The sequence below is a fragment of the Panthera uncia genome (assembly GCF_023721935.1).
Source record: "Panthera uncia isolate 11264 chromosome E2 unlocalized genomic scaffold, Puncia_PCG_1.0 HiC_scaffold_19, whole genome shotgun sequence".
NCBI lineage: Eukaryota > Metazoa > Chordata > Mammalia > Carnivora > Felidae > Panthera > Panthera uncia.
This window is the reverse complement of record NW_026057588.1, coordinates 15,454,498-15,482,033: the sequence shown is the minus strand read 5'-3', so window position 1 is coordinate 15,482,033 and position 27,536 is coordinate 15,454,498. Positions and strand designations below refer to the sequence as shown.

Here is a 27,536-nt window from a genome sequence, read left to right as displayed (position 1 = left end):
ATGTGTCCTGCACCTGCAAGTACTACTATATTAAAAAGGAGTGGGGCGCCTGGGTGGCTCAGTCGGTTAAGCGTCTGACTTCGGCTCAGGTCATGATCTCGCTGTCCATGGGTTCGAGCCCCGTGTTGGGCTCTGTGCTGACAGCTCAGAGCCTGCAGCCTGCTTCCGATTCTGTGTCTCCCTCTTTCTCTGACCCTCCCCTGTTCATGCTCTCTCTCTCTCAAAAATAAATAAATGTTAAAAAAAATTTTTTTTTTAAATCTTTAAAAAAAAAAGGGGGGGGGGTCATACACTGTTCAGGGCCTGGCACTTTAGGAGGTGTTTTTGGAGTGTGTTACATGCACTCTATTATTGTGTCTTGGCTGCTTTATCTAACTACTCATAGTGGTGGATTGGACTGTCCACCAGGTGTGCTTTGATTTGTTCACTGAGGTAACCCTGGAAAATAGGAGGAGTTGGGGGGGGGGGGAAGAAACCTTACCCTAAACAAAGAGCAAAATGATAGGGGAGGGAAAAAAGACCAGGCAGAGAGAATCAAAGAAACTATTGGGCTTAATCCAGAAAGACAGAGAGGAAAATAAAGGAGATACAGAAAAGGTAAAAAAAAGGATAGAGTAAAAATGCCGGATTAAACAACCAGAACAGAAATTAAAAAAAAAAAAAAAAAAAAAGGAAAAATATATAAGTATTGACCAAAAATCAAATCAGAAACTATAAGGCTGATTCCAAGGTGGGGGTCGGGGGGAAGGAGAGTAGAAAGGTAATGCAGGGAAAAGAGAAGAAGTAGTAATAATAATAATTTAAAAAGAAAAAAAAACAGACTAACATACAAAACTGCAGGACAGTTGTCTGTTGGTGCCTTGGAAACAGTGGTTGTGCTGGTCTGGAGGAGGGACCAACTAGTTCAGTGAGTGTCAATCTCACCCTGGTAAATAAGCAGTTCCCGGCCTCGGAAGGGCAACGTTTGGTGTAAGTGGGTCCCACCTCCACTGGAGGTGGCTGTGCTGCTCCCTGAAGCCCCACTGTGTTAGTGATGTGGAGGAAAATGGCGACACCCCAATCTCTCCTCCTACCAGGTGTCCCAAACCACACTGTTTATGCTGCCCTGACAGAGCAGCACAGACTTCAGTGGCCGATTTGCCCTGCTCTACAGTCTCCCCTGACTCCCCAGTGCTCGACTGGGATCCAAAACCCAATGTCTTAAAGGATCCTGCTCCATGTGGACACCCAGTTCTGAAATAGCACTCTGCTCAGTTGACAAAGGGCCTCTGGCTGGCGCCTTCAGGGTCTTTTGTCTTTGCAGGGGCAATAAACCTTCTTCCCACAGTGCTCAAGGGAGGGGGCTTTCTCAAAGCACACCCCTGAGAATGCTACCAAGCCCGGGGTTGGCTCCCCTCCCCCTCCCACCCCAGGCATGTGCACCAGGACATATGCAGTCTCTTTACCACATCCAACCAAATTAACAAAATTAATTAGTATCTAATACCCAATCCATGTTCAATTTTTCATGATTTCCTCAAAATATCTGTTCAGTTATTTGTTCCAAGTCTGGACTCAAGAATGTTCCACACTTTGAATCTGGTTGATAAGTTACCTTTAAGTCTCTTTTGAACTAAGGCAGTTCATTTTTCTCCCTCCTTACCATGCCACTCATTTACTGAAGAAACTTGGCAATTTGTCCCATAGAATTTTCCACATTCTGATTTGGCCAATTTGTGACCTTCATATACCACTCACAAGTTTTTAAATTCATTTTATTTCCTATAAATTGGTAATTAGATCTGGAGGTTAAATTAGATTAAGATTCAGTGTTGGGAAATATAACTTAGGTAGTACTTCCTACTTCCTATGGCATCACACGAGGCATATTAATACCATGGTGTTCCAATTTAGTGTTAAGATTGGCCAACTAAAGTGTTGTCAACCTTATTGTTATCTTCTGAAATTCCCAATAACCCATTTATTATGAATTGTTGCCAATTCCATTATTTTATTAAATGATGCCAAATGTAACTTTCTAAGTCTGTCATTTCTGAACCTCCTCTTGCCAACTATTTGATTACAGCTTGTACAGAAAAATCATGATAAATACTTGGTTCTGTTCCTTACCAAAAGAAATTTGGTTCCTTACCAAAATTCTGTTCTGTTCCTTACCAAAATTTCAGAATATGCTAGTACTCTGGCAAACTCCATAAAGCCCCCCCCCCGCCCTTTTTTTTTTTCATTTTGAATTTAGGCAGTTTTACCTACACAGTTTCAACCCATTGCAATAGTTTCTGATGCTTAACTGATCCTATCTTTGGTCAGTTCCTTTAGGTTAATGATCCTGTAGTCTTTGATAGCTTTATTGCTTTTAGGTACAATAAGACATTTTATGATAATTATATATACATTTTCTACTGTTGACCTGTCTTATGCCATTTCTCTAAGGAGAACTTTTTCTTTTTATAGAAAATGGAATTTGAAAACTACAGTCTGGATACATGGGCAACTCATAGCTTCTAGGTCACTAATGTTTTTAAACCCCTTAGTAGGGGTGCCTGGCTGACTAAGTTGGTAGAGCATGCAACTCTCAATCTCAGGATCATGAGTTCAAGCCCCACATAGGGCATAGAGCCTACTTAAAAAAATAAATAAACCCCTTAGGTAGAAAAATAATACCAATATTACCACTAACAAAAGACTAATAAAGGCAGTTTAGATTTCTTTATATTTCTCTTTGTGCTTGAGATACAGAATATCTTTGAGATATTCTCCTAATGGTAAGTCAAAATATTTTAACACCGTTTGAAATTATTATTCTTTATGTTGTTATACCAGAACATGATGTAGAATCAAATCCACTGGTTTTGATACAGGTTTATTTTCCTTTTTGACTTAATTTTTAAAATAAAAGCTGATATGTAAAATATCTACATGGATCCAAAGTCAAAACAAAAAACAAGGTATAACCAAAGATAAACCTTTCATCCTTGCCCTCCCCTGTTGTTTCATCTTGAGATTCCTTTTTTTTTTTCTCAATGTTTATTTATTTTTGAGAGACAGAGACAGACTGTGAACAGGGGAGGGGCAAAGAGAGAGGGAGACACAGAATCTGAAGCAGGCTCCAGGCTCTGAGCTGTCAGCACAGAGTCTGATGTGGGGCTCAAACTCATGAACCATGAGATCATGACCTGAGCTGAAGTCAGACACTTAATCTACTGAGCCACCCAGGCACCCCGAGATTTTTTTAAAGTACAGGTATATATAGTATCCCCCTCTTCTTTCACAAATATTAGTATAATAAACATATTCTGCACTTACCTCTTTTTCATTTAAGATACTCTGAAGATCACTCCCTAGAAAAACACAGATGCACAATACTCCACTGTACATTCATATGATAGTTAATTCACCCAGTCTATTGCTGGACATCTAGGTTGTTTCCAATTTGCTGCATTTACAAATCATGTTTTTAAAAAATTCCTTAGTGTATACCATATTTTGTAATTTTATGAGTGTATCTTTGGGATAGAAATAAGGGTGCTGGTCTTATGGTAAATGCATGAGACTACACCTGGACATTGCTTAATTCCCTCCTATATGGACTGTACTATATTTCTTCATTTTCATCAGCAATTTCAGAGTTCTTATTTTTTCAGTCTTGACAATAGAGCATATTAATACCCTTTAGGATTTCTGTGCATCTGGTAGGGATGAAGTGGTATCTCAATGTAGTGTAACTTGCATTCTCATCTCAAATTTTAGAATCTTTAAGGATATTAGTCTGTGATATACTTGCAAATATCTCCAATTTTTCATTGTCCTTTATCTTTAACATGGAGTCCTATAAAAATTATTTACTTTTTTCTTTATTTCTACTTGGATTTTTGAGTCATACTTCTTAATATCTCCATTCCAGGGTTATAAAGAAATTCACCCATTCACCCATGTAGTATTTGTAAAGTTTCTTTCTGTTTTATTTTTAGTTTTTACATTTAGATATCTGGATTTATTGGGAATTCATCCTACTTTACACTGTCAGAGAGGAAACTGATTTTTTTTTTCATAAATTTCATCCAATTGTGCTAATACTAATGATTAAAAAATTCTTTCCCAAAATGAATCTAGCAGAATGGTTCCTGCAAAGAAAGGTGGTTAGGGAATGACTAAAGAATTTGTTATCTCTATGGTAGACTAGAGAAGACATTATCAAAATTCACAAACATACCAATGGAAAGGGGTTCAAGAAACACGTACCTCAGGCATTCAAGGAGATCCAGGAATTCACAATGAAGGAGACAAGAGCACCAGATATGCACACTGATACTAAACTCAACACAGAAGTCTAGGCCAAAAGAAAAAGGAATGGCCATAGTTATCTGTATATGGACGTCCAGAAAGCTGTTACATTTCTCAGTGTAATCATCACCTTAACAAAAATAGCATGAATGAAAATGGCTCGTTTATTACAATAAAGTAATATAACAAAAAAATTTCACTTTCCCCACATGAGTTGAGAAATTCCACAGAAGACAATAATTTCAGAGGGAAGTATGTTCCCTAATACTGTTTAACTACTGTTAAAGAACTGAATTATGTGCTACATATATGTACATAAACTCAATATTCTTTAACTTATATAATACTAAAAGGTATCAAGAAAATACCCTTAGAATAAATTAAGTGCTGAACTGGTAAAGTACATCTTCATCAATGATACACCTTGCTGTTATGCATAAACTACAGAATTATCACTTATCTAGGTCAGAGTTTAAACATTCTGGGTAAACATCATTTGACTATTGTATTAGTTTTTTGTTTTTGTTTTTAGAGAGAAAGAGGGAGTGAGCACAAGTGGGGGAGAGGCAGAAAGACAGGGAGAAGAGAATCCCAAACAGGCATCGCACTTTCTGCACAGAGCTTGATGTGGGGCTTGAACTTCTGAACTGTGAGATCATGACCTGAGCCAAAGACAGATGCTTAACTGACTGAGCCACCCAGGTGCCCCTGTATTAGTTTTTGTCACGTATGTTCATGAGTAAAATTCTTCTGGAATTTGTTGTTCAAGGGCTACTCCACATCTAATTTTGTTATCAGAATTACGTGAGTCTTTTAGCATCTGCTAGCAATTTTTCCATAGGATTTGTTTCTTCAGGGAGCAGCCTGTACTCCTACATGAGTTATAAAGATTATTTTTTCTAACTGTTAAATTTTTTGGCCCCTTTTAGTTACTCTTGAAATTTAATAATCTATTTTCCTAGAAAACAAACTATATTGTATTTAAAATTTGTTTCTAGTAAGGTTTATATCTCTTTATACTGCCATTAAAAATACCCTCTAAAACATGTACCACAGTTCTCCTTTCTTATGATAATGTTAAGGGATTGCTACCAAGAAACATTTTGACTTAAAATAAAAAACCTTCTGTATTGTTATTTATTCCATGAATTTTTCTTTATTTTCGTTAAATAAAGCTTTCCATCAATTCAGAGGCACCTGGGTGGCTCAGTTGGTTAAACATCCGACTCTTGATCTTGGCTCAGGACATGATCTCATGGTTCGTGAGTTTAAGCGCCACCTTAGGCTCTGCTCTGGCAGTGCAGAGAATGCTCGGGATTCTTTCTCTCTCCTACTCTCTCTGCCCCTCCCCTGCTCACACACACTCTCTCAAAATAAATAAACATAAAAAAAATTAAGAAAAAAACATTTCTATCAATTCAAATGCCCATTGGGGCATTAGCTCTTACTTTAGCTTGTTAAGTAATCATTATTTAATTTGACAAATACTTGGACTCTACAATATGACAGGCACTGTTATAAGTGCTGGAAATACAGTGGTGACAAGAAGTAAACTTCCCTCAATTTTCTTTGTTACATACATAAGAGTAATTTCCATCGAGAGCTGCCATGGTCATGTTCATAGGATTTGACATATAGGAGTTTTGTTATCATTCACATCTAAATAAGCCTGTAATTTCACTTTTGATTTGCTCGTTACTTTGATAATTTATAAATGTAGTGTTAAATTTCCAAGAGATCAGAATTCATTTGGCTATTTTCTAATTTCTAAATTTCAGGGGCACCTGGGTGGCTTAGTCAGTTAAGCATCTGACTCTTGATTTTCGTTCAGGTCATGATCTCACAGTTCATGAGATTGAGCCCCACATGGGGCTCTTGCTGACAGTGGGGAGCCTGCTTGAGATTCTCTCTGTCTCTCTCTCTCTGTCTCTCTCTCTTCTTTCTGCCCCTACCCTGCTCATGCTTTCTCTCTCGAAATAAACTTAAAAAAAATAAATTGTCATTGTGGTGATAAAATGGATATGACATTTGGCTTTAGAAATCTGTTAGGGACAAATCATTTCTAAATGCCTTTAAAAACAAAACCAAAAAAAAAAAAAAAAAAAAAAAACCACTGGTGAGCATTCAACAACTCCACTTTCATTAAAACCATAAAGCTTTCTTTATAGTATGAATTTTTTTATGCAGCAAATGAATTTAATACTGATTCAAAGCTTTCTTCCCTTCCGTTTGACTGGTTTTTCTTCAGAATTAGCATCCTGCTGTTCAATAAGACACACATATAGATGGCATATTTGTCTACATTCATTATATTGTTAAGGTCTTCCTCTCATAGAAGTTGTCTAACACTAATATTAATGATGGTTATTAAGTCATTGAAGTCATCAAGCTCATTTAACCCTTGTAATCAAATAAGGAAACACAGATTCAAGTTACTTTCCAAAAAAAACAAAGATAAGAGGTGTTGAAACTAAGACATGCCAAATAAACTGCATGAGACAGCTCAAGGCTTTCCAAGATTAATTATGTAACAGAAATTCACCTTTGGTATAATTTTGTGGAACTATAACAAAATTTAATAGGAATGGAAGGTTTCCCTATGTGAGTTAGATTTAAATTCTATGCAGAGTAGTAGCGATGATGTGGAGAATGCTTTTAAGAATGATTCAAGAGAATCACAGTGTCATCTTTTTCATAGGGTTTTACCCTGATATTCCAAATGGAAAACCAATCAGTAAATGCTTTCCTATATTAATATAGATTGCATTATGAATTCTCTGCTATTTAGTGTGTTGTGTGCTCTGTCAAATGTTCTTCCAATATTACTTATACTTGTGAGTTCCTCAAAAGAAGGAATTAACTGACATCAATTAAGGAGTTATGAATAAAGACTTCCTATATTTTTATATTCTAAGACCTCACAAAAGTGAAATAAGATGAGAGCTTGGAGAAAATGTCTCAAAATTTTTACATTCATAGGATTTCTCAAAAGTGTAAATATCCTGGTGTTGAGCAAAGTCTGAGTCCTGACTAAAGGTGTTCCTATAGTCTTTCCATTGATAGAGATTCTCACCATTGTGAATTTTCTGTTCAGTAAAATATGGATGAGGACTAAAGATCTGGCTACTTTCTTTACATTCATATGATTCTGTATCAGTATGAATTTTCTTATGTCGTGTAAGCTGTGAACCCCAGATAAAAGATTTCCCACATTCTTTACATACATAAGGTTCCTCACCAGTATGTATTCTCTGATGTCGAGTAAGTTGTGAACCCCAGAGAAAGGCTTTTCCACATTCTTCACATTCATATGGTCTCTTTCCAGTGTGGATTTTCTGATGTCGATTAAGTTCTGAACCACGAAAAAAGGTCTTTCCACATTGCTTACATTCATAGTTTCTTTCACCAGTATGAATTTTTTGATGCCGATTAAACTCTGAGCCATGACGAAAGGTCTTTCTACATTCCTTACATTCATAGAGTTTCCTCTCATTATGAATTTTCTCATGTTGAGCAAGATAGGAGGCCCAAATAAATGTCTTCCCACATTGCTTACATTCATAAGGTTTCCTACCATTATGAATTCGTTGATGTCTAGCAAGGTGCGAACTCCAGATATAGGCTTTTCCACATTTCTCACATTCATAGGGTTTCCTACCAACATGAACATTCTGATGTTGAGCAAGATTTGAACCACGAATAAAGGCTTTTCCACATTCCTTACATTCATGAGATTTCTCACTAGTATGAGTTCTCTGATGTTGAGTTAGGTGTGAACCACGAGTAAACGCTTTTCCACACTGCTTACATTCATAAGGTTTTTCACCAGTGTGAATTCTCTGATGTTTAGTAAGATGTGATCGCTGACTAAAGGCCTTTCTACATTCATTACATTCATAAGGTTTTTCACCGGTATGAATTCTCTGATGTCGTGTAAGATCTGAGCCACAACTAAAGGCTTTCCCACATTGTTTACATTCATAAGATTTCTCACCAGTATGAATACGCTTATGAACACTAAGTTGTGAGTGAAATCTAAAGGACTTCCCACATTCCTTACATTTAAAAGGTTTTTCACCAGTATGAATCCTCCTGTGACCAGTAAGACTTGAACGCAAACTAAAAGCCTTCCCACATTCTTTACATTCATATGTTTTCTTGGCAGAGTGTACTGTCTGATATTGAGTAAGTTCTGAATCAGAAAGAAAGGTCTTCTCATATTCTTTATCTTCACAAAATCTCTCACCAGTGTGAATTAATTGATGTTGATCACAGTCCGAGCCAGAACAAAAGGCTTTCGCACTCTCTTTAAATTCATTCAGTTTCTTTCCTGTATCATGTCTGTGAGCTGTGTGATGGTTAAAAGTGGACATTTTTTCATCGATGAGTATAACTTGCTTTAAACATTCTTCCTGATTTTCCTGTTGTGTTTCAAACTGACCTTTGCTTTCCCAATCAGCCCTAAAACATGAATATTCAAGGTTGTGTTTTTTACAGATTTCCAATTGAGATAATTCTCTCTCAAAAGTAACACTTTTTTGTGATAACTCCTTGGTTTGACATCTGAACGGCATGTCTGAAAGATAAGAAGGTAAATTCCTACTGTTTTACTGTTCAAAAAGAAATAAAACCTCCAATGTAGATATAAGAAGTAAATCTTAAAATACATAAAGCACACAAGAAGTGAATGGCTTAAGAAATTCTCAAATTCTGGGTGATATGAAAAAAAGGTGGAAAATAAATAGAAATTTAAGAGAACTAATAAAAGTTGAGGTGGGTGTTTCGATATATAAAAGCTTTGTTTTAGGGGCATCTGGGTGGTTCATTCGGTTGAGCGTCCAACTTTCGATTTCAGCTCAGGTCATGATCTCATGGTTGTGAGACTGAGTCCTGCATTGGGCTCCATGATGGGGGTGGAACCTGCTTAAGATTCTCTCCCCCTCTGTCCTTCCCCTACTCTCTCTCTCAAGGAAAAAAACAAAACAAAACAAAACCCAAAACCTTTGTTTTGGTCAAATTCACCTGAGCAATTCAATTTAAGAAAATAATTATCGGGTACCACCCAATCATGGAAAGCCAATGTAAAGATAAAACTGTTTCACTCAGTATGATAAATCAACCCTCAGCATATGTCAGGCATTAAAAAAATAATTCTGTAAAAAATACACTATAAAACAAACAAAAAAAGTTGAGTAGGGGGAATTTAGGATGAATAAAGGATAATATTACAAAAACCAGGTACCAGGAAGCACAACTGGGATCATTTAGTCATGTGAGAACAACATAACACATTGCACTGTCTAATCCCTTCCATGTTTACTGAATATCCTGCTTCCATATTACTTTCTGTACAAATAGGATGAAATAAGAGCATATCTAAACTAACTCAAAGACAAATATGCAGAAATGTAATTACAGCTACTTAATTATGCTTCAATTTGCCTTTGCACACTTAAAGACTTCACCCTGCTCATTTCCTCCACTGTATAAAACCAAGCCATCTTTTTGTCACATGACTTCAACCAAGGTGCTTTTGTTTTCTTTATTCTTGAGTTTATAGTATTGCTCAACCATTCTGCTTTATGCTTTCAGGCCCTTCCAACAGGTCTTCTCTTCCTTTCCCTTCTATCCAAGGCCACTGAAAATATTTCACAAAATATTTACAAATTTCAAATACTATGCAAGATACTACAATGAATATCTTACATAATTCCGAGCTTAAAAACAGTAATGTTGGGAAATAAGAGTATCAGTCTTATATGTGGGAAGTTGTCTGGTCTAGAGTTAACAGAAGAGCAGGAACTCAGTAACACAGGTATGTTGCATTTAGGTTAAAGGACATAATTATGGGTAATAGTTCAAAAAGGAAAATACTTTGAGAAGTTTTGTCAAGGGCAAGGAGTCTGGCATGAGCTAAGAATAAGTAGGACCCCTGTGTGACTCATTTTTGATATGTGCTAGGATTTGATGAAATTGTCATGTGCTTATGCTACAAATTTTTCTTGGGAGGAGAGAGGTGAGAACTGAGCAAGTACTCTAGCAGTGACTGAAGAAGTTGAGAGGCAGTTCAGTTACATGTATAAGTAGTAGTGTATTGTAGTGGAAAAAGGACAGACCACAGTTTCAGGCTCAGTTCTGTTCACTAACACCATCTTTAGGTTATGAGAAAATTACTGAGCTTCACTGAGCTCTTATTTTTCCATATGATAAATAGGGACATTAATATATTTTTTTTAAGAGATTTATTGAGAGGGTTGGGAAAACATACAATTTTTATAAAGTGCCTAACACAGAAAAAGCACCACACAAGTAGTACATGATGATGATGATGATGATGACGATGATGATGATGATTAACGATTAGAGAAGAAAAACGGAGGGGACTGGAAATGGTTTAACAGTATCTCACACATAAACAACTACTAGAAAATGATTATTATTACTGTGCTAATTATTACAGGCAAGGCATTTAAGATAAATGAAATATCAAATGAATATAAATCAAAGACATTAAAATAAATTCCTCAGATTAAATAGAATGTGATGAGAAAAGTTACTTTGAGATGCTGCCTAGGCATCTTACAGTATGACAACCCTGCCCACACCCAGAACCTCAGCATTTAGATAAAGATCTGAGCTTAGGATTCCCACCATGAGTTCTTGCGTGGTTTTTCCCAGTCACTTTAAAAATAGCCACATAGCGTTGAGCCCACAAAAAGTTTAGTGACCTCGACCCCAACTACCTTCTAAGTAAGGTGCTTGCTACTCTGCTTTCTTATCTCCTACTTGCTCATGACCTGGGATGGAGGACTTTCCTTCCCACAGCTCACTGTGTGCCCCTGCCCCAATTTCTACAATTCATAAGTAATAAATCTTGTGATTTAACTTCCCTTGTGTAAATGTATTAAACCTGTGCCTTCAATCACAATGACTCCAGCATTTTCACTTCTCCAAAGTAGAAGCTTGGATGCTGAGGGAGCTACCTGCCAACCCTGTGTGGGTGGCTTGTGCCTCCTCATTAAGCAGGTCACGATCTGCATATTCTTAATTTAATAAACAAGCTATGGGACACCCCAAACACAGCACAAACATGAAAGTTAGAAATAATGATCCTACTACATTTTTACTCTATATCACCCTCCGATTTTTCTCACTTCCATTTACATTCCAGGTCCTTAATTATGACTCTTTATACATCTCTTCTTGGTGAAACCTAACTTGCTGCTTATCCTGAGCCTGAACTAAACAAGTGAACATAGCTGGAAAAAATAAAATAGTGCCTACTAGAATCACTTCTAATTTATATTAAAAAGAAAAAAAAAAAAACCACCCATGAGTAGGTTCTCAGCCGTGTCAAGAATTTTTACATATTTCTGGTCAAATAGTATCTCTATATATAACCCAGTGGAAGACAATCAAGGACTCAGAAACAACGCAGAAACTTAAGATTATGACAGAAGGAATAAGATTATTCCACAAGTGGTGTTTCACTATAACTGTGTGGGGAAAAAATTATAACTCTTCTTTATACTATATACAAACAAAAACTACCAGTAAATTAAAGACATCAATGGCAAAAAAAACTTTAAAACTTATACAAGAAAACAAACATCTCTAACCAAATCTCTATGTGTTGTCAAACTTACTGGTAAAATATTTTAGATGAACAAAATAAGAAAATATTATGACATTATTTGATATACTGAAAAGGCTCAGCCAATTTTTACTATTCAGATTGTATTGGCACTAGCATTTGGCTTAGAGACTGAGAGAATTTATGACATCTCAGGGCTAAGGTGGCAGAGATTAGTATCCAGGGTCTGTCTGCATTCCTCATGCTGTTATAACTGAAAGGCTAGAAATAAGAAACTTGAGTAAAACAGAGGCAGACCTACACAGGAACTATAGTTCAGTTTCAAACTATCTAAGGAGGGTGATGGATTAAGATAGCAACCAAAATGTTAATGCCTTCAGGTACTTGAGAGAAGCAAATAGAAATCCTCTATAAAGGAAGGTATCCTGGGCATTAGTTTTACCATTTTGAAAACACTGTCTGGCACAAAATTAAATAAGTAACCAGACAATATGAATGTAAACAGACCACAGAAACAATAGTAGAAATACACCTAAAAGCACTCTAGATATTGGAGTTATGAGACAGGGTTTAAAAGTAACTATGCTCAAAAAGCTAAAAACAAAATTAATCATTTTAGCAGAGAACAAGAAACCAATACAAGTTAAAAAAAAAAAAAAAAAAAAAAAAGAAAGAAAAAGAAACCAATACAAGTCAAAAGAAAAACTCCAAGAGAAAAAGGTTGGAAAAGTCCTAACAGAAGCATTATGACAGATTCAGTTAGAAGATTAAATGTAAATGTAAATGGAAGCTTAAAGGGAGAAGAGAGGAAGAATGGGAGAAGTAGCAATATTTGAAAAGATAATGGCTGAGAATTTTCAGAACAAATTTCATGAACAGGTGAATGAATGAATAAAGTATAGCCATACATGGAACACTACAGAGAAATAACAAATAAGCTATTGATACATGCAACCACACAGATGAATTTCAAAATCATGCTAGCAAAAGACACAAGGCTAGCAAAAAGGAAGAAAATATACATTGTATAGCAATTTATGTAACACTCTAGAGCATATAAACTAATCTAGTTACAAAAAGCAGGTAGTGATCTCGCAAAGATGGGAGTAGAAAGGGGAATGAATGGCAAAGGGGCGCAAGGAAAATCTGGCAGTAACTGAAGTATATTTTTCTTGATTATGGTGATTATTTCATGTACATAACATAATGTCAGAACAGACCAAACTGCAGATTTCAAATATATGCAGCTTATTATTTTTCAGTTTTATCTTAAGTTGTAAAGCAAAAATTTTAGGACCAAAATAAAACTAAAGTCTTAAAGAAAATAAAGATAAATATTCTTCTGGCCACCCTAACTGGGTATTAGTGTATTAGTGTTTCTTTTATGTGAATGCCCACTCACACCAAAAATACAAAATATTAAGCCAACAAATGGTAAGGATAGATCAAGCACACAGCAGACATTTATCAAATAAATACAACCAGTAATTCAGTAAACAAGAAATATCCATCCTCCCTAGAAATCAATAGCCTTTAAACTATTAAACTATTAGAAGTCTCTACTTAAAAATAACTCACTTGGGGGCACCAGGGTGGCTCAGTCAGCTGAGCATCCATCTTTGGCTTAGGTCATGATCTCACAGTTAGGGAGTTTGAGTCCCACATCGGGCTCTGTGCCAACAGCTCAGAGCCTGAAGCCTGCTTCAGATTGTGTGTCTCCCTCTCTCTCTGTCCCTCCCCCTGCTTGCACTCTGCCTCTCTGAAAAATAAACATTAAAAAAAATAAAAATAGCTCATTTGTAGTGAGACTACGTTGAAACTGATACCATCCCTGACCTTCATGTGAACCAATGCCCTCTGATCCTTCTGAAAACATAAGTATTAATTTCCACAATATAGAAATACATTCAAGTCATAGCTACGTCCCAGATATCCATGTGTTTACCATGAATCTGCTATTTGTTTCCCAACCTGTTTATACCAACTGTTTTTGACATTTTAACTTGTATATATTAGTATCATTATATAAAGAAATATGAAAGAAAGATTGTTTTTTATGAAAACTAAGTGAATACTCTAAAAAAACTCATTTAAGAAGGCTACAAATTTTATTTTAGTAGCTTGGAGTCAATTATAAAGACTGGGGGAAAAGATTCCACAGTAAGATTAACTAAATTCTTATTCAAAACAGAAACCAAAAAATTAGGAGAATGAATTACTAGTGTGGTTAATATGAGAATAGGCAGAACTCCAATTAGGGAGAGCATGCCCTGGCCCTATAATGAAACACGGGTAAATGGTTATGGGTTGTAAATAAATATAGTTTAAGGTATTCACATAATTTTCTATGATTTAAAGTAACTTTTTTAATGACAAATAAATTAACTATCTTAAATTAATTGGGCACATTGTATTCTAACTTTAAATCCTTTGGCCAAGGAATTTCATATCTGAGACACAACCATCATCCAATGTGGAAAAAAACCCATGAATAATTGATGTGTACTAAGAATTATAACTTTAGTAACAAGAAATACAGAATAACCTTAATATATAATAGTACATTTATAGTATGTGAAAATTTTACATTTATAGTATGGAAAATTTTATAATTTAACCAGAATTTTAAAAGCACATAACAGTGTTTAGGAAATAAAAATATAAAATAAAATTGCATAGATCTTAGGGACCAGAATATGTTACAAAAGCTTTTATTTTGAAATATGGTTGACCCTTGAACAATGCAGGTTTAAACTGCATGGATCCACTTATATGTAGATTTTTTTCCAGTACTGTAAATTAATTTTTCTTGAATATGATTTTCTTAATAACATATTCTTTTCTCTAGCTTACTTTAAGGAAGCATTATATAACACATGTAACATATAAAGTATGTGTTAATTTATGCTATTGGTAAGACTTCCAGTCAACAGTAAGCTGCTAGTAGTTAAGTTTTTGGAAAGTCAAAATTTATACATGAATTTCTGACAGTGCAAGGGTCGGTGCCCCGAAACACCCTGAGTTGTTTAAGGGTCAACTGTAATTATAAGTTCACAAGAAGTTGCAACAGTACCCTTTACCCAGTTTTGTCCAACGAATACATCTTACATAAAGCACAATATCAAAACCATGAAACTGATATTGGCACAACGCATATGTATAGTTATATCATTTCATCACATATGTGGATTCCTGTAAACACCACCACAATCAAGACACAGACCAAGACCACTACTACACCGATTTTACCTCTTGTGCTCCCTCTTTATAGCCATAATCACCACCATCACTCTCCCATGCTCATCCCTAACCACTAGCAACCACTAATATGTTTTCAATGGTTATAATTTAGTGATTTCCAGAACGTTCTATAAATGGATTCGTTTGGCATGTGACCTTTGGAGTTGGCATTTTTCATTCAGCACAATGTCCTTGAGATTCATTCAAGTTGTTGCAGTATCAATAGTTCAGAAAAAGAACAATTTTAAAACACAAAACATAGTTTCTGGAATTTACAAACATGAGTCTAGTAAGGAAATAAAATTTATTTTCTTTCCTCGGTATTTCAAATAAAAAAGAAGCTCCAAGAGTATGTTATTTCAATCTGAGTCTTGCTCATAATAGAAAATTCATTAATTAACCTCAACTTGCCAAATATACCCCTTGTTTCCTCTTGACTGCTAGGACTTTTATGACATTGCATTCTCTTTGTTGTCCTCCATTAGCCTTAACCTCTCTTCTGCCACTTCCTATTCACTATAGCTAGAAGCCATTTTCCCCTACATTCCTGATTTTCAACTAAGCAGCCTATTACATCTTCTCTTAATTTAGAGCCTATTTTGCTTAAATTTATGGACATATTCCAGTCAAAAAAAAAATACAAATTTCTTAATAGATTATATACTCTTTAACCTTTCTTATCCTAAAATGAAATTGGAAAATAGATGTTAGTTAAAAGAATGAATTAATGAGTGCAAGAAATACAGAACCAAGGAGAATTTAGGCAGAGTAAGAAAAATACAAGATTGAGTAGGGAAAATTAAAAAAAAAATTTTTTTTAGAAATTTACAAATATCTAAATGAAGACATTTACAAATATCTAAATGAAAAAAAAAGAGAGAAAGAAACTCAAAGCATTAATAAATTGACTACTGGAGAAAAAGAATGACACCTTTTTATAATATGAGGAAAAGAAAATGAAGAGGACTGAATTGGGAGTGGAATTTGGAGGTGAAGGGTCATTTGGAAATTCATGCTGAAAAGGTTACTTTTGGCTCTAGGTCTCAGGCTTTTGTCCATGGGTTTTTATTCCCTGAGGAAGAAAACTGAGACCAATATTTCGGAGATGGTGCTGCCTCAATAAACATCTGGGCTCTTAGCTGCAATGATGGTGTTCCTGTGCTGGCTCAACCATCACTCACCTGGGCAATGTCCTCTTGTCTCATCCTGTAAAAATATCCAGGGCTCTTTTCCCTTCTCCAGTAAACAGAACACATCTGGCTGATAAATGCAAAGTCCTGATTAGAGATAAGAAACAAGAAATGACCAAATGGTAGAGGTTTCAAATTTTGCATCTAGTCCCTTAGTTATGAAGGAAGAAAAACACTTATAGGAAGAGCAAGAAAAAAGCATAAAGTATTTCCAAAGGATGGAGAGGGTGGATGTTCCCACTGAGGATCACTAGAACCAAATTTACAGAGTGTAAGCCATTTTTCCAGAAAGAAGTCAGACATTCCCCTAGACACTTGAAAGACAATTTAAAAATTCACAATGTAGAAAGCAGAAAGTTCTGGGGTCAGTTTGTGAATCTTACCCAGTGAGATCATGTTGCTGTAGTTCTCCAACATCACATCTCTGTACAAATGTCTCTGTTCCAAGTCCAGGCACTCCCACTCCTCTTGAGAGAAGTCTACAGCTATATCCCTGAACATCATCAACTGCTGAAACAACAAACCCAAGCATCAATGGTGAAATTAAAAGAAATCTTTTAGGTAGAAGGGACACAAATGAAAAAGGGCACTGTAGGAAGTGGGACACTCACTGAGCAAAAAACTGAAGTTGGCTGCCTGTAGTATGGGGGACGGGGGGAAATGACATGGAAGCTGAATGCCTATATGTTCTTAAAACCTCCTGTTGTTAAGTCACAACATCCTTATGACCTTTCCGTGACAAATAGCAGACAACAGGATGACAGTCCAGAATCATGAGTTCTTTGTTGATACCACAGGGATGCCACACCAGGCTTAAATGACTAACTCCAGATTTATTATGTGCCAAAAGTTTCCCTTCCTCCTTAGGCTATTTTTAGTTGAATTTTCTATTAGCTGAAATTGAAAGGATTCTTGGAAGAGATACACTCCCTAACTGAGTATCATTTTCTGTGGAGAATACCATTTTCTGTGGGAATGTATAAAATCTCTGGGCTCTAGGCTAAGTAGTGACAATCAGCACATGTCTTATTAATATTAATCTCTCATTGATTTCCTGGCAAGATCCCTGATCTCTCTGAACTTATTAACCTTCCATCATACCCTCTATTTAAAAGCCATGATAAAGTGCCACATACTAAAATGAATACCAACCATTACCAACTCTCACCTTTAATAATCGATATATCCCATTCTACAGAGTAAATAAAAGCTTTCATGTAGTGTATCCTGTTTAGCCACTCAGTTCCACTTTGTCAAGCCACGGATTTGAAAAGAAAGTCTCTACTATTTCCTTTAAGGCAAAATATTTCTCCTCCTTCAGTGCTCTGTCAGAGTATTAGGATGCAGGAGGTGCTGAATGCCATGTTGGACAGAAGAGGGACACCTAGGGAAGGCAGTGGACTGTTTCCCAGCTATCACTTACCACACTGAATAGTGACTTAAGTAAGCAGTTTAAGGATAAGAAATAAAAATGCTCATATGATTTGATATAAATGGTTATAATTTTTGGAAAGAGGCAATTCCAACTCACATGGGCCATGACTTAAAATTCTAAGACTCAGTCTTCTAGATTCCTCTCTTGGTGAAGCACAGTCTTGAGAAAGCAGAGCTAGAGGGAAGGAATCGTGAGAGGTCAGGTTTTCCTCAGAGCTTTCAAATGGACTAAGAATTCCATTTTCTTCCCTGAAGAAAGGTCAGAGGGAGTCTGCAGAAATCCTGGCCCAAACCAAAATCCAAGTCCTCATTCTCTCTTCTCCTCTCTCTCAGTCCTAAGTAACCACTAATCTACTTTTTGTCTCTGTAGATTATTCTGGACTTTCATATGAATGGAATCTTATAATATGTGAACTTACTATAACTAGTGTCTTTCATTTAGCATAATGCTTTCAAGGTTCATCCAAGTTGTAGCATGTATCAGTATTTCATTCCTTTCTGTGGCTGAATAATATTCCATTGTATGACCTAGATCACATTTTCTTTACCCATTCATCTGTTAATGGACATTTGGGCTGTTTCCACCTTTTGACTATTATAAATATGCTGCTATGAACTTTCATGTACAAGTTTTTGTTTGAATACCTGTTTTATGGTTTTCAGACTATGAGATTTACACTTCACCAATTAAATTTATTCCTAAACATTTTACGCTTTTTGATGCTATTGTGAATGGAACTATTTTCTTAATTTCATTTTTGGATTCTTCATTGCAAGTTTATAAATATACACTTGATTTTTATCTATTGATCTTGTATCCAAAACCTTTTTTTTACCCCAGGGGCAGGGGAGGGGCAGAGGAAGACAGAAAGAGTGAATTTTTTTTTTTTAATTTTTTAACGTTTATTTATTATTGAGAGACAGAGCATGAGTGGGGGAGGGGCAGAGAGCGAGGGAGACATAGAATCTGAAGCAGGCTCCAGGCTCTGAGCTGTCAGCACAGAGTCCCACGTGGGGCTTGAAACCGACTGAGCCACCCAGGCGCCCCTAAGGTAAAAAGAGAATCTTAAACAGGCTCAGCAACCAGCACAGAGCCTGACCCTCAATCTCGAAACTGTGATATCACGACCTGAGCCGAAATCAGGAGTTGAATGCTTAACCAGCTGAGCCACCCAGGCGTCCTTTGTATCCTAAAACTTTTCTAAGCTCCTTTATTAGTTCTCATGGTTTTTCTGTATATGGATTCCTTAAGATTTTCTATATTTAAAAAATCATGTCATGTGTAAATAGAGAGTTTTATTTCTTTCCCAATATAGATGCTTTTTATTTCTTTTTTCTTGTCTAACTGCCCTGTAAAATCTCTACAATATTGAATAGAAGTGGCAAAAGCAGCCATTCTTTTTCTTATTCCTGATCTTAGGGGGAAAACATTCAGATACTCACTACTAAGTATGGAATTTTTGTAGGTGCCCTATATCAAGTCAAGGAAATTCCCTTTAATTCCTAGTTTATAGAGTATTTTTATAATGAAAAGGTACTGGCTTTTGTCAAATGTTTTTTCTGTATCTATTAAAATGACCCTGTAGTTTTTGGGTTTTATTCTATTTATATAATGTATCACATTAATTGATTTTTGGATGTTCAGACAACGCTGGGATATATTCCACTTGGTCATATTGTATAAGTGCATTTATAGGTTGCTGGATTTGGTTTGCAAGTATTTTGTTGAGGATTTTTAAACTCATTCTTATGAGATATGCTTTGCCTAGTTTTGGTATCTGGGTAGTACTGGCCTCATCAAATAAGTTGGGGGATTGGCCGTATTCTTTAATTGCAGCAGAGAAGGCACTGGGGAACTCAGAACTGATAGTAGGAGTCCTCCTGAACCAGGTTACATTCTGAACAACAAAGAAAACCTGGTTGTTCAGAGGAACCACATTTTAAAGAAATTGTCTTCTACAGTAACAGAGGAGGGAACTCTTGAGCAGAAGAACCTAAAAACTACCTTTTCAGGGGAAAGCACCAGTGACAGCTATTCTGAGGTAATCTATCACATTCCAACAAACAAACAAACACACACACAAAATTAGAAGTACTGTGTCTAAAGATATTGTTAGATATAAGTTTGAAATGAATGCCAGAATTCCCATTAGTATAAAGAAAACTGCCTAAAAAAACATCAGAGAATATTAGAAGTATTACCTAACATTCCACTATGAGTAAAAAAATATTTGATGATACAATCACAGCTCTGAGGCAAGACTACATGCACAAATGTTACAATGATCTCAGGAATGGGGAAGAAATGATGAATAGACTATATACAAGAGTTAGTAGAATTCAAGTATGAAAGAGAACACAGGCAAAACCACTTTAGGAACAAAGAATAAACTACAAGAAGCACAAGGTATGACAAATATAGAAAGTGTAGCATGGACAAAGAATACAGAAATTAGTGAATGGAACAAAATGAAACAAAGAAAGAGATAACAATTATTGGAAGAAAACAATGAAAGTCAGAGACAATCCAACCTGTAACTAAGCAGATCCCTACAGATGAAATCCAAATCAAGGAAGAGAACAAATATTAAAAACTACATTTTTAACATTAAAAAATAATTTCCTGAAACAAAGCATGAATATACATAATGAAAAGACACCCCATATGCAGAGAGAAAGGACTCAAAATGTTCATTTTGAGTCTTAATAAAATTTCTTAATAAACATTTCTTAATAAATTAGGCTAAAACCCATGGGAAATCAAGATAAAAATATCAAGTTACCCATGAGAAAAAGGAAATTCAGTTGTCATTAGACTTCTCCACTAAATTCAGTTCCCCAAATAGTGAGGTTAGTCTCTCCAGTATACTTGTGGGAAAATAAATGATAGAATCAAAGAATTAAAAAAATTTTTTTTTAATGTATATTTATTTTTGAGAGAGGCAGAGTGCAAGTCGGGAGTGGCAGAGAGAGAGAGAGAGAGAGAGAGAGAGAGAGAGAATCCGAAGCAGGCTCCAGGCTCCAAGCTCTCAGCACAGAGCCCACAGGGGGCCAGAACCCAGGAGTTGCGTGATCATGGAGCTGTGAGATCATGACCCAAGGCAAAAAAACGGACGTTTAACCAACTGAGCCACCCAGGTGCCTCCAGAGTCACCCAGGGGCCCCCAGAGTCAAAGATTTTATATGCAGCCAAGCTGTCCTTCAAGTATAAAGGATATAAAAAGTTTTATGCTGCACGAACTTAGGGAATATTGTTCCCAGGAGTGTTTTCTAAATTACTGGAGGACATATTTGGCGTTACTGCCGAACACATTTAAGAGCAAATCTAAATTAAAAAATAAGATGGAGATTATGGTACCAGTATGCTGAATGGTCCCCAAAGGTTATCTACTACTTGGTATTAACACTGTGTAGTTGCCTCCTGCATTGAATAGAGCAGATTTATGTACCAAGAAGATATTGTGGGAACGATGGAGGAGGATAGGTCAAAAAGGACATTATGGCTTCTACCGTACATACTCTTGCTGTCTTTCTGCTCTGGGGAAAGCTGTATGACATGTCACAAGGACACTATAGCAGCCTTACAGAGGTCCACATGGAGAGGAACTGAGGTCTTTTGCCAATAGCCAAGTGAGGGAATCATCTTAGAAAGTGATCCTCCAGCCTCGGTCATGCTTTCAGATGACTGTGGCCTGGCCAAGAGTTTGGCTGCAACTTTGTGAGACACTAAGCCAGAGACTTCACGCTAAGCCACTTCGAAGTTCCTGATCTGCAAAAATGGTGTTAAGATAATACAGTTTTATTGATTTTTAGGGTAGTATGTTTTACAGCAATAACTAATATTGGGATAAAGCTTACAAAATGGAAAAGAGACAAGTTCACTGATTGCCTCATTTATAATAACTGAGAGAGAAAGGATTTCATTTAAAGCAGCCAAGTCATTAGTAGAAATACAGAAATATTTAAGAATAAAAACATGAAGTCAAAGAGAGTAAAATGTCAACTACATTTCAACTTACAAGCAAAAATTAGGAAATTAAAAGTTAGATTTAAAATGACAGTTTTTGGGGCACCTGGGTGGCTCAGTCGGTTGAGCGTCTGACTTCGGCTCAGGCCATGATCTTATTGCTCATGGGTTCAAACCCCACGTCGGACTCTGTGCTGACAGCTCAGAGCCTAGAGCCTGCCTTAGATTCTGTCTCCCTCTCTCTCTGCCTCTCACCCACTCATGCTCTCTCTTTCCTTCAAAAACAAATAAATAAACATTAAAAAAAATTTTTTTTTAATAACAGCTTTTACAATAGCAACAAAATTTTCAAATACTTATAAACTTAACAAAATAAGTACACGGCCTCTGCATCAATTACTACAAACAATAGAGTGAAATTGCAGAACATCTAAATGAATGGAGGAATTTATCACATTTATGAGATGAAAGGCTGATTATTTTCAAGATGTCAGTTTATCTGCAATATAATGGTATAAAAAGGTTAAAAGTAAAAGGATGGCAAAAGATATACCATGGAAATCATAATCAAAAGGATGCTAGAGTGGTTACATTAATACGAGACAAGGTAGATTTCAGAGCAGAGATTATCAGGGAGGAAAGACAGACTTTTCAACAAATGATGCCAAGTCAATTGAATATCTATAAGGGGGAAATGAATTGATCTTTACCTTACAACATACACAAAAATCAATTCTAGAAGGTTTGTACACCTAAATGTGAAAGATATTAATATAGAAGATACAAATATCTTCATGCCTCTGGGATAGGCAAAGATTTCTTTTTTTTTTAATATGCATTTTATTTTTGAGAGAGAGAGAGAGTGCCCATGAGCAGGGGAGGGCAGAGACAGAAAGAGACACAGAATCTGAAGCAGGTTCCAGGCTCTGAGCTGTCAGCACAGAGCATGACGCAGGGCTCAAACTCACAAACTGTGAGATCCTGACCTGAGCCGAAGTCAGACACTTAACCGACTGAGCCACCCAGGTGCCCCAGGAAAGATTTCTTAAATAGGGTACAGAGAGTACAAACCACAAAGGGAAAGATAATAAATAAAACTACAATTTACTTCTTGATTTGTATTTATTTATTTTTTAAATAAAACTACATTTTAAAAAGCAATTTCTGTTCATCAGAAAAGAACTAGTGAAAATCAAACCATGGATTAGAGGATATTTGCAATACAATGGCTGACAAAGGATTCACATTCAAGCTAAATAAAGAACTTGCTCGAATCAACAATAAAAGGACAGACAAGCTCCCCCAAATTTGAACAGCTCCCCAAAAGGAAAGGCAAAGGACACGAACAAGCATTCCCCAAGATATCCAAATGGTCCATGGACATTAAAACAAAAGCATTCAACTTCATTAGTCTAATAAAACCGCACTGCAATGCCAGTATATAGCCACCATATTGACAAAAATTTTATAGTCTGACAATACTATGTGTTAATGAGAAAGGGGAGCAGTTGGAACTTGCACACGCTGTTGATGAGTTCAGTTATTTTGGAAAACTGAGATTATCTGCTTAAACAGATTCGCTTACACTATGACCCAGCAATTTTTCTCCTAGAAATAGACTCAAAAGAATGGATACATATGAACCCAAAATGACAAGTGTAAGCATGCTCCTAGCATCATTATTCATGAAACAAAACATATGTGCATCAATACTATGACAATTATTGAACAGACAAATACAGTTGGTGTATTCATGCACTGGAACATGCACCTAGCAAGGTGAACACACAATATGGATGAATCTCACAGACAAAATGTTGAACAAAGGAAGCCAACAAAAAAGGTTACATACTGTATGATTCTACATATATGTAAGTTAAAAAACAGACAATATATGGTGGTTACTTTGGGGAGCTCCTGACTGAACAGAAGCACAAGCGAGATTTCTGGGGTGCAGGTAATGTTTTACTTCTTCATCTGAGCTTTTATTTTATGGGTGTTCCCTTTGTGGTAATTCACTTAAGCTGTACAGTTTTGATTGTATTATCATGTATACACTTGACTATATATGATAAACTCGAATAAAAAGTTCATTTTACAGGGGCAGCTGGGCGGCTCAGTCAGTTAAGCATCCAGCTTCGGCTCAGGTCATGATCTCGCAGTTTTTGAGTTTGAGTCCTGCATTGGGCTCTGTGCTGACAGCTCAGAGCCTAGAGCCTGCTTCAGATTCTCCCTCTCTCTCTGCCCTCCTGTGCTCATGTGCACTCTCAAAAATAAATAAACATTAAAAAAAAATTTTTTTAAGTTCATTGTACAAATTATGGAGAAATATAGAAAAGGGAAATGCAAATAAAAAATAATAAGCAGGGGCCATGATCTTGGGCATTCTAAAATACGAAAGCCTAAAATTCATGATATAAATAAATATGAATATCTCATATATCAACTCACAGAAGCAACTTAAAGCAGAAGTTATAGGTTATATAAGATAAAATTTCATTCATAGAGTATTTTAATACATTTTAATCAATCAAAGACAAATAAAGTGGAAAACAAGTAAGTAACTACAGACTGGCCATATATTAGATCACAAAGAAAAGTTCATTAAATTTCAAAGTTAAAAAATAGCACAATGCAAGGGCGCCTGGGTGGCTCTAGTTGGTTAAGCATCTAGTTCTTGATTTCAGTTCAGGTCATGATCTCACAATGGTGAGATTCAGCCCACATCGGGCTTCAAGCTGAGTGTGGGGCCTGCTTAGGATTCTCTCCCTCTTTTTCTGCCCCTCTCCTGCTCACTTGCTCTCTCCTTCAAAATAAATATTTTTTAAAAACTTAAAAGAAATCACAATGCAGCAAAACTGGAAATTACATGTGAAGAGAGGGCCTATGTGTTTTACCTGAATTCCTCAACTTTATCAATAGGGACTGAGTTCCCTTCACGTCATAGGGCTCAAGACTCCTCCACAGCACTAAAGGCTAAGACGCTATACCATTATATGAGTTTTCTGAGTAACAAATTATCATAAGCATAGTGGCTTAAAACAATACAAATTTATTATCTTACAGTTAGTTGGGCAGTTAGGTACAAGTCAGACATGGTTCTCACCGGGCTAAAATTAAGGTGTCAGCAGGGCTGTGTTCCTTTCTGGAGGCTCTAAGGGAGAATTATTTATTTCCTTATGTTTTCCAGATTCTAGAGGCCACTGGCATTGGCTCCCTGCCTTTAGTCAGCAATTTCGCATACCTCTGACCATTCTTCTTTTATCATATCTCCCTCTGATCCGAAAGGTTTACTGACTTTAAGAATCCATTTGATTAGATTAGGCCTAATTGGATAACTTAGGACAACTCCCTCATTTCAAGGTTCTTAACTTAATTTCGTTGCTTTGTAAAGCAAAATATTCACAGGTTCCAGGGATTATACCCTATGCAGGGGCATTACTCTACCTACCCCAACCATCTTTAAAGCTTCTATCCTTGGCTCCCCTCTTTCTGAGGGATACTCAAAAATCCACCTCTTTCTACCCCATCACTTCCTGTCCAACAGTCTTGAATCCAAGCAGAATAAGCACCAATATCCCCTGTGTCCATGTTGTCCCTGTGTCCATCATAAGAAGCCCTAGATTCCCTGATAATCTCTCTTTTCAGACAGTGCACTCCCCACTGGCTGAATGTCCCCTCTTCTCATCCCTCTCTAACTCTTGACACTTTCTAGTAGCTCTCTGGAATTCATAATTCATTAATAACAAACTCCTCTTTTATCTCCAACCACTTTGAATATTCCCTTCACCTTTGGGTCTAAGGGAAACCTGGCTCTCCCCAGAGGACTCTGAAGGCTTTCAACATCCCCTTCCCCCCCCCCCCACCCCACCCCCAGACTCTTGCCACTGGGTATGAAAGCAGGGCAGGTATCCTCCTTGCTTTTATTACTTTCAGACCTTTCTCCCTCCTCCAGAAAATCTCCAAGTTGGAATTTCATGCCTTGCGATTACATGTGACTCACCACATCTCAGGATATTTCCCCTTGTTTTTTGAAAACGTGAGCTCATGGCTCATTCTCTGCAACACTACACTACCCTGCTTTATTCTTGGGCTTGGCTCACTCATTCTTACTTGCCCTTAAAACTTTTTCCCTCTCTCGTGGCTCATTACCACCAGCATACTGAGGCGTTATTTCCCGGCCTCTGCCCCCATCAGCTGCTGCTCCATTTCTCTGCTCATATTTACAGAGAAACTCTTGGAATGTGTTCTCTACACTGTCTCCTATTACTTTCCCCTCATTCTACACTACCCTACCCAATCCACCTAACGGCCACCACAGAAACTGCTCTCCACACATTTACGAATGACTGTTACTAAACACAATAGTCTGTTTCTGGCTCCACCGCTGCTGTTACTACACTTACACACATGGTCACGCACAGAGTGATGTAGTCACAATCATATACATGCACAGTCACACCTAAATATGTGTGTAAATACGTATTTAGTAAATACGTCATTACTATCACGTACAGCTCCCGTCACCATCGTGCCCATGCAAACGCAAACACACACACACACACACACACACACACACACACACACACCCCACCCCTACCGCTCCTGAGCGACTACCCATATCCCGATCTCGTACCAATTTCACACAGGCACCCACAGATCCCATCGAGATCGCTGGCGCGGAAGCTGACACACACAAATACAGCTCCCTACCGTCTGCCTTCCCAACCCCCCTTGCTTGCTAGCAAGGCCTGAGACTCCGAAAATATTAAGCCCTCACTGCACTCCCCAGGGTCATTCCGCTTCCGGATCTTAGACTTACCTGACCCTGCGGTCCCTTCAAAAATGTTCCGCAGGGACTCGGGCGCAAGCCTTCCTATGGTCCTGAAAGGGCCAGTGTGCGGACAGAAAGCTGCTTCGGCTATGATGGACATTGGAAAATGCAGTCAGAGCATGGACAGCCTTTCAGAGATCTCACGATCTCAATTCACAGGCCTTGGCCCCGGACCCACATCCTTTCCCTGGGCAAAAACCATCGCCTTCACAGTTGTTTACATCCGTGGCCAGGAGCTTCTATTAGTTCCAGGCCGCGTTTAGGATGCAAGACTCAACCCAGGCCTCCACGCTGCTTCCCCACAAATGGATGCTCCAGTCTGGAAACCTGGACAATAAACCAACGCGACCTTTCACCGGAAGTAGCTTTGGACGCGATGGCCCCTGGGAAACGTAGTTCAGCGCTCAGAGGAAGGATGTAATTCTTTGCAGGTTGAGTTCTTTATCTGGGCATCTGATAGATATGGTGTGACAGAATGGTCCGGTGACCAGCGAGTCCTTACTATCTCCGTCTGAGCATTGGCCAGGTGTGGTGGATATCTCTTATCCCACAAGGCTCGACCTGAGGGTAGGATGAAGGGGCCCGGCCCCAGGAGGGTCCCCTATCTGCGAAGTCATGGGAGCTGCTGCTTTAATGAGGTGTAGTATCCCTTACATCCTCAAATACCTTATTCCCATCCTCCAGTTACCCTTAGAGAGTTTGGTTTAAATTAATATTCAAGCTTACATTAGTATTTTGTAAATGTTGTTCATGTCTTAGCCTTTTTTTTCCTGAAGTTAATACTTGCTGCCTTTTAAAATGTGCTTCCCTTTCTCTGTGCTCATTATGTAGATGGACAGTATGTCTAAACTTTCTGATGGAGTGACTTTTTTCAGTACTTTCAAATTCAACCTTTAAAAATAATTGCCTTTAAAATATTTTTATTGTGAAATAGGAAAGACCTGAAGACAAGTGCATAGAATGTGTATGTTCAGTGTAACTCCATAGTAATGAAGA

General features: G+C 37.2%; 2 protein-coding genes across 5 annotated transcripts in view; one reads left to right on the top strand and one right to left on the bottom strand.

Moving 5' to 3' along the window:
• LOC125915975 (zinc finger protein 420) overlaps positions 1-27,536 on the top strand; it is a 421,195-nt gene that overhangs the window by 186,087 nt on the left and 207,572 nt on the right. The window lies entirely within an intron of this gene.
• On the bottom strand, positions 250-27,021 carry ZNF790 (zinc finger protein 790). 4 transcript variants are annotated; one of them, XM_049622109.1, is made up of 7 exons: positions 26,529-27,020; positions 17,837-17,914; positions 16,689-16,815; positions 16,297-16,392; positions 7,520-8,857; positions 4,240-4,327; positions 250-3,338 (listed from the first exon to the last, which is right to left on the bottom strand). In XM_049622109.1, exons 2-7 carry the CDS (start codon positions 17,843-17,845, stop codon positions 3,332-3,334), a joined length of 1,665 nt encoding a protein of 554 aa, XP_049478066.1. In that variant the 5' UTR covers positions 17,846-17,914; positions 26,529-27,020; the 3' UTR covers positions 250-3,331. The 4 variants fall into 4 exon arrangements, with proteins under 4 accessions (XP_049478066.1, XP_049478065.1, XP_049478062.1 ...); XM_049622108.1 differs by having other exon boundaries at positions 250-4,327; positions 26,529-27,018; XM_049622105.1 differs by lacking the exons at positions 250-3,338; positions 4,240-4,327 and having other exon boundaries at positions 4,428-8,857; positions 26,529-27,021.

Coding starts and splice junctions, on each gene's coding strand:
- ZNF790 (XM_049622105.1), bottom strand. Junction 16,393..16,688: donor CAGCAACATGATCTCACTGG/GTAAGATTCACA, acceptor ATCTCTAATCAG/GACTTTGCATTTATCAGCCA. Junction 8,858..16,296: donor GACAAGAGGACATTGCCCAG/GTGAGTGATGGT, acceptor CTTATCTTTCAG/ACATGCCGTTCAGATGTCAA.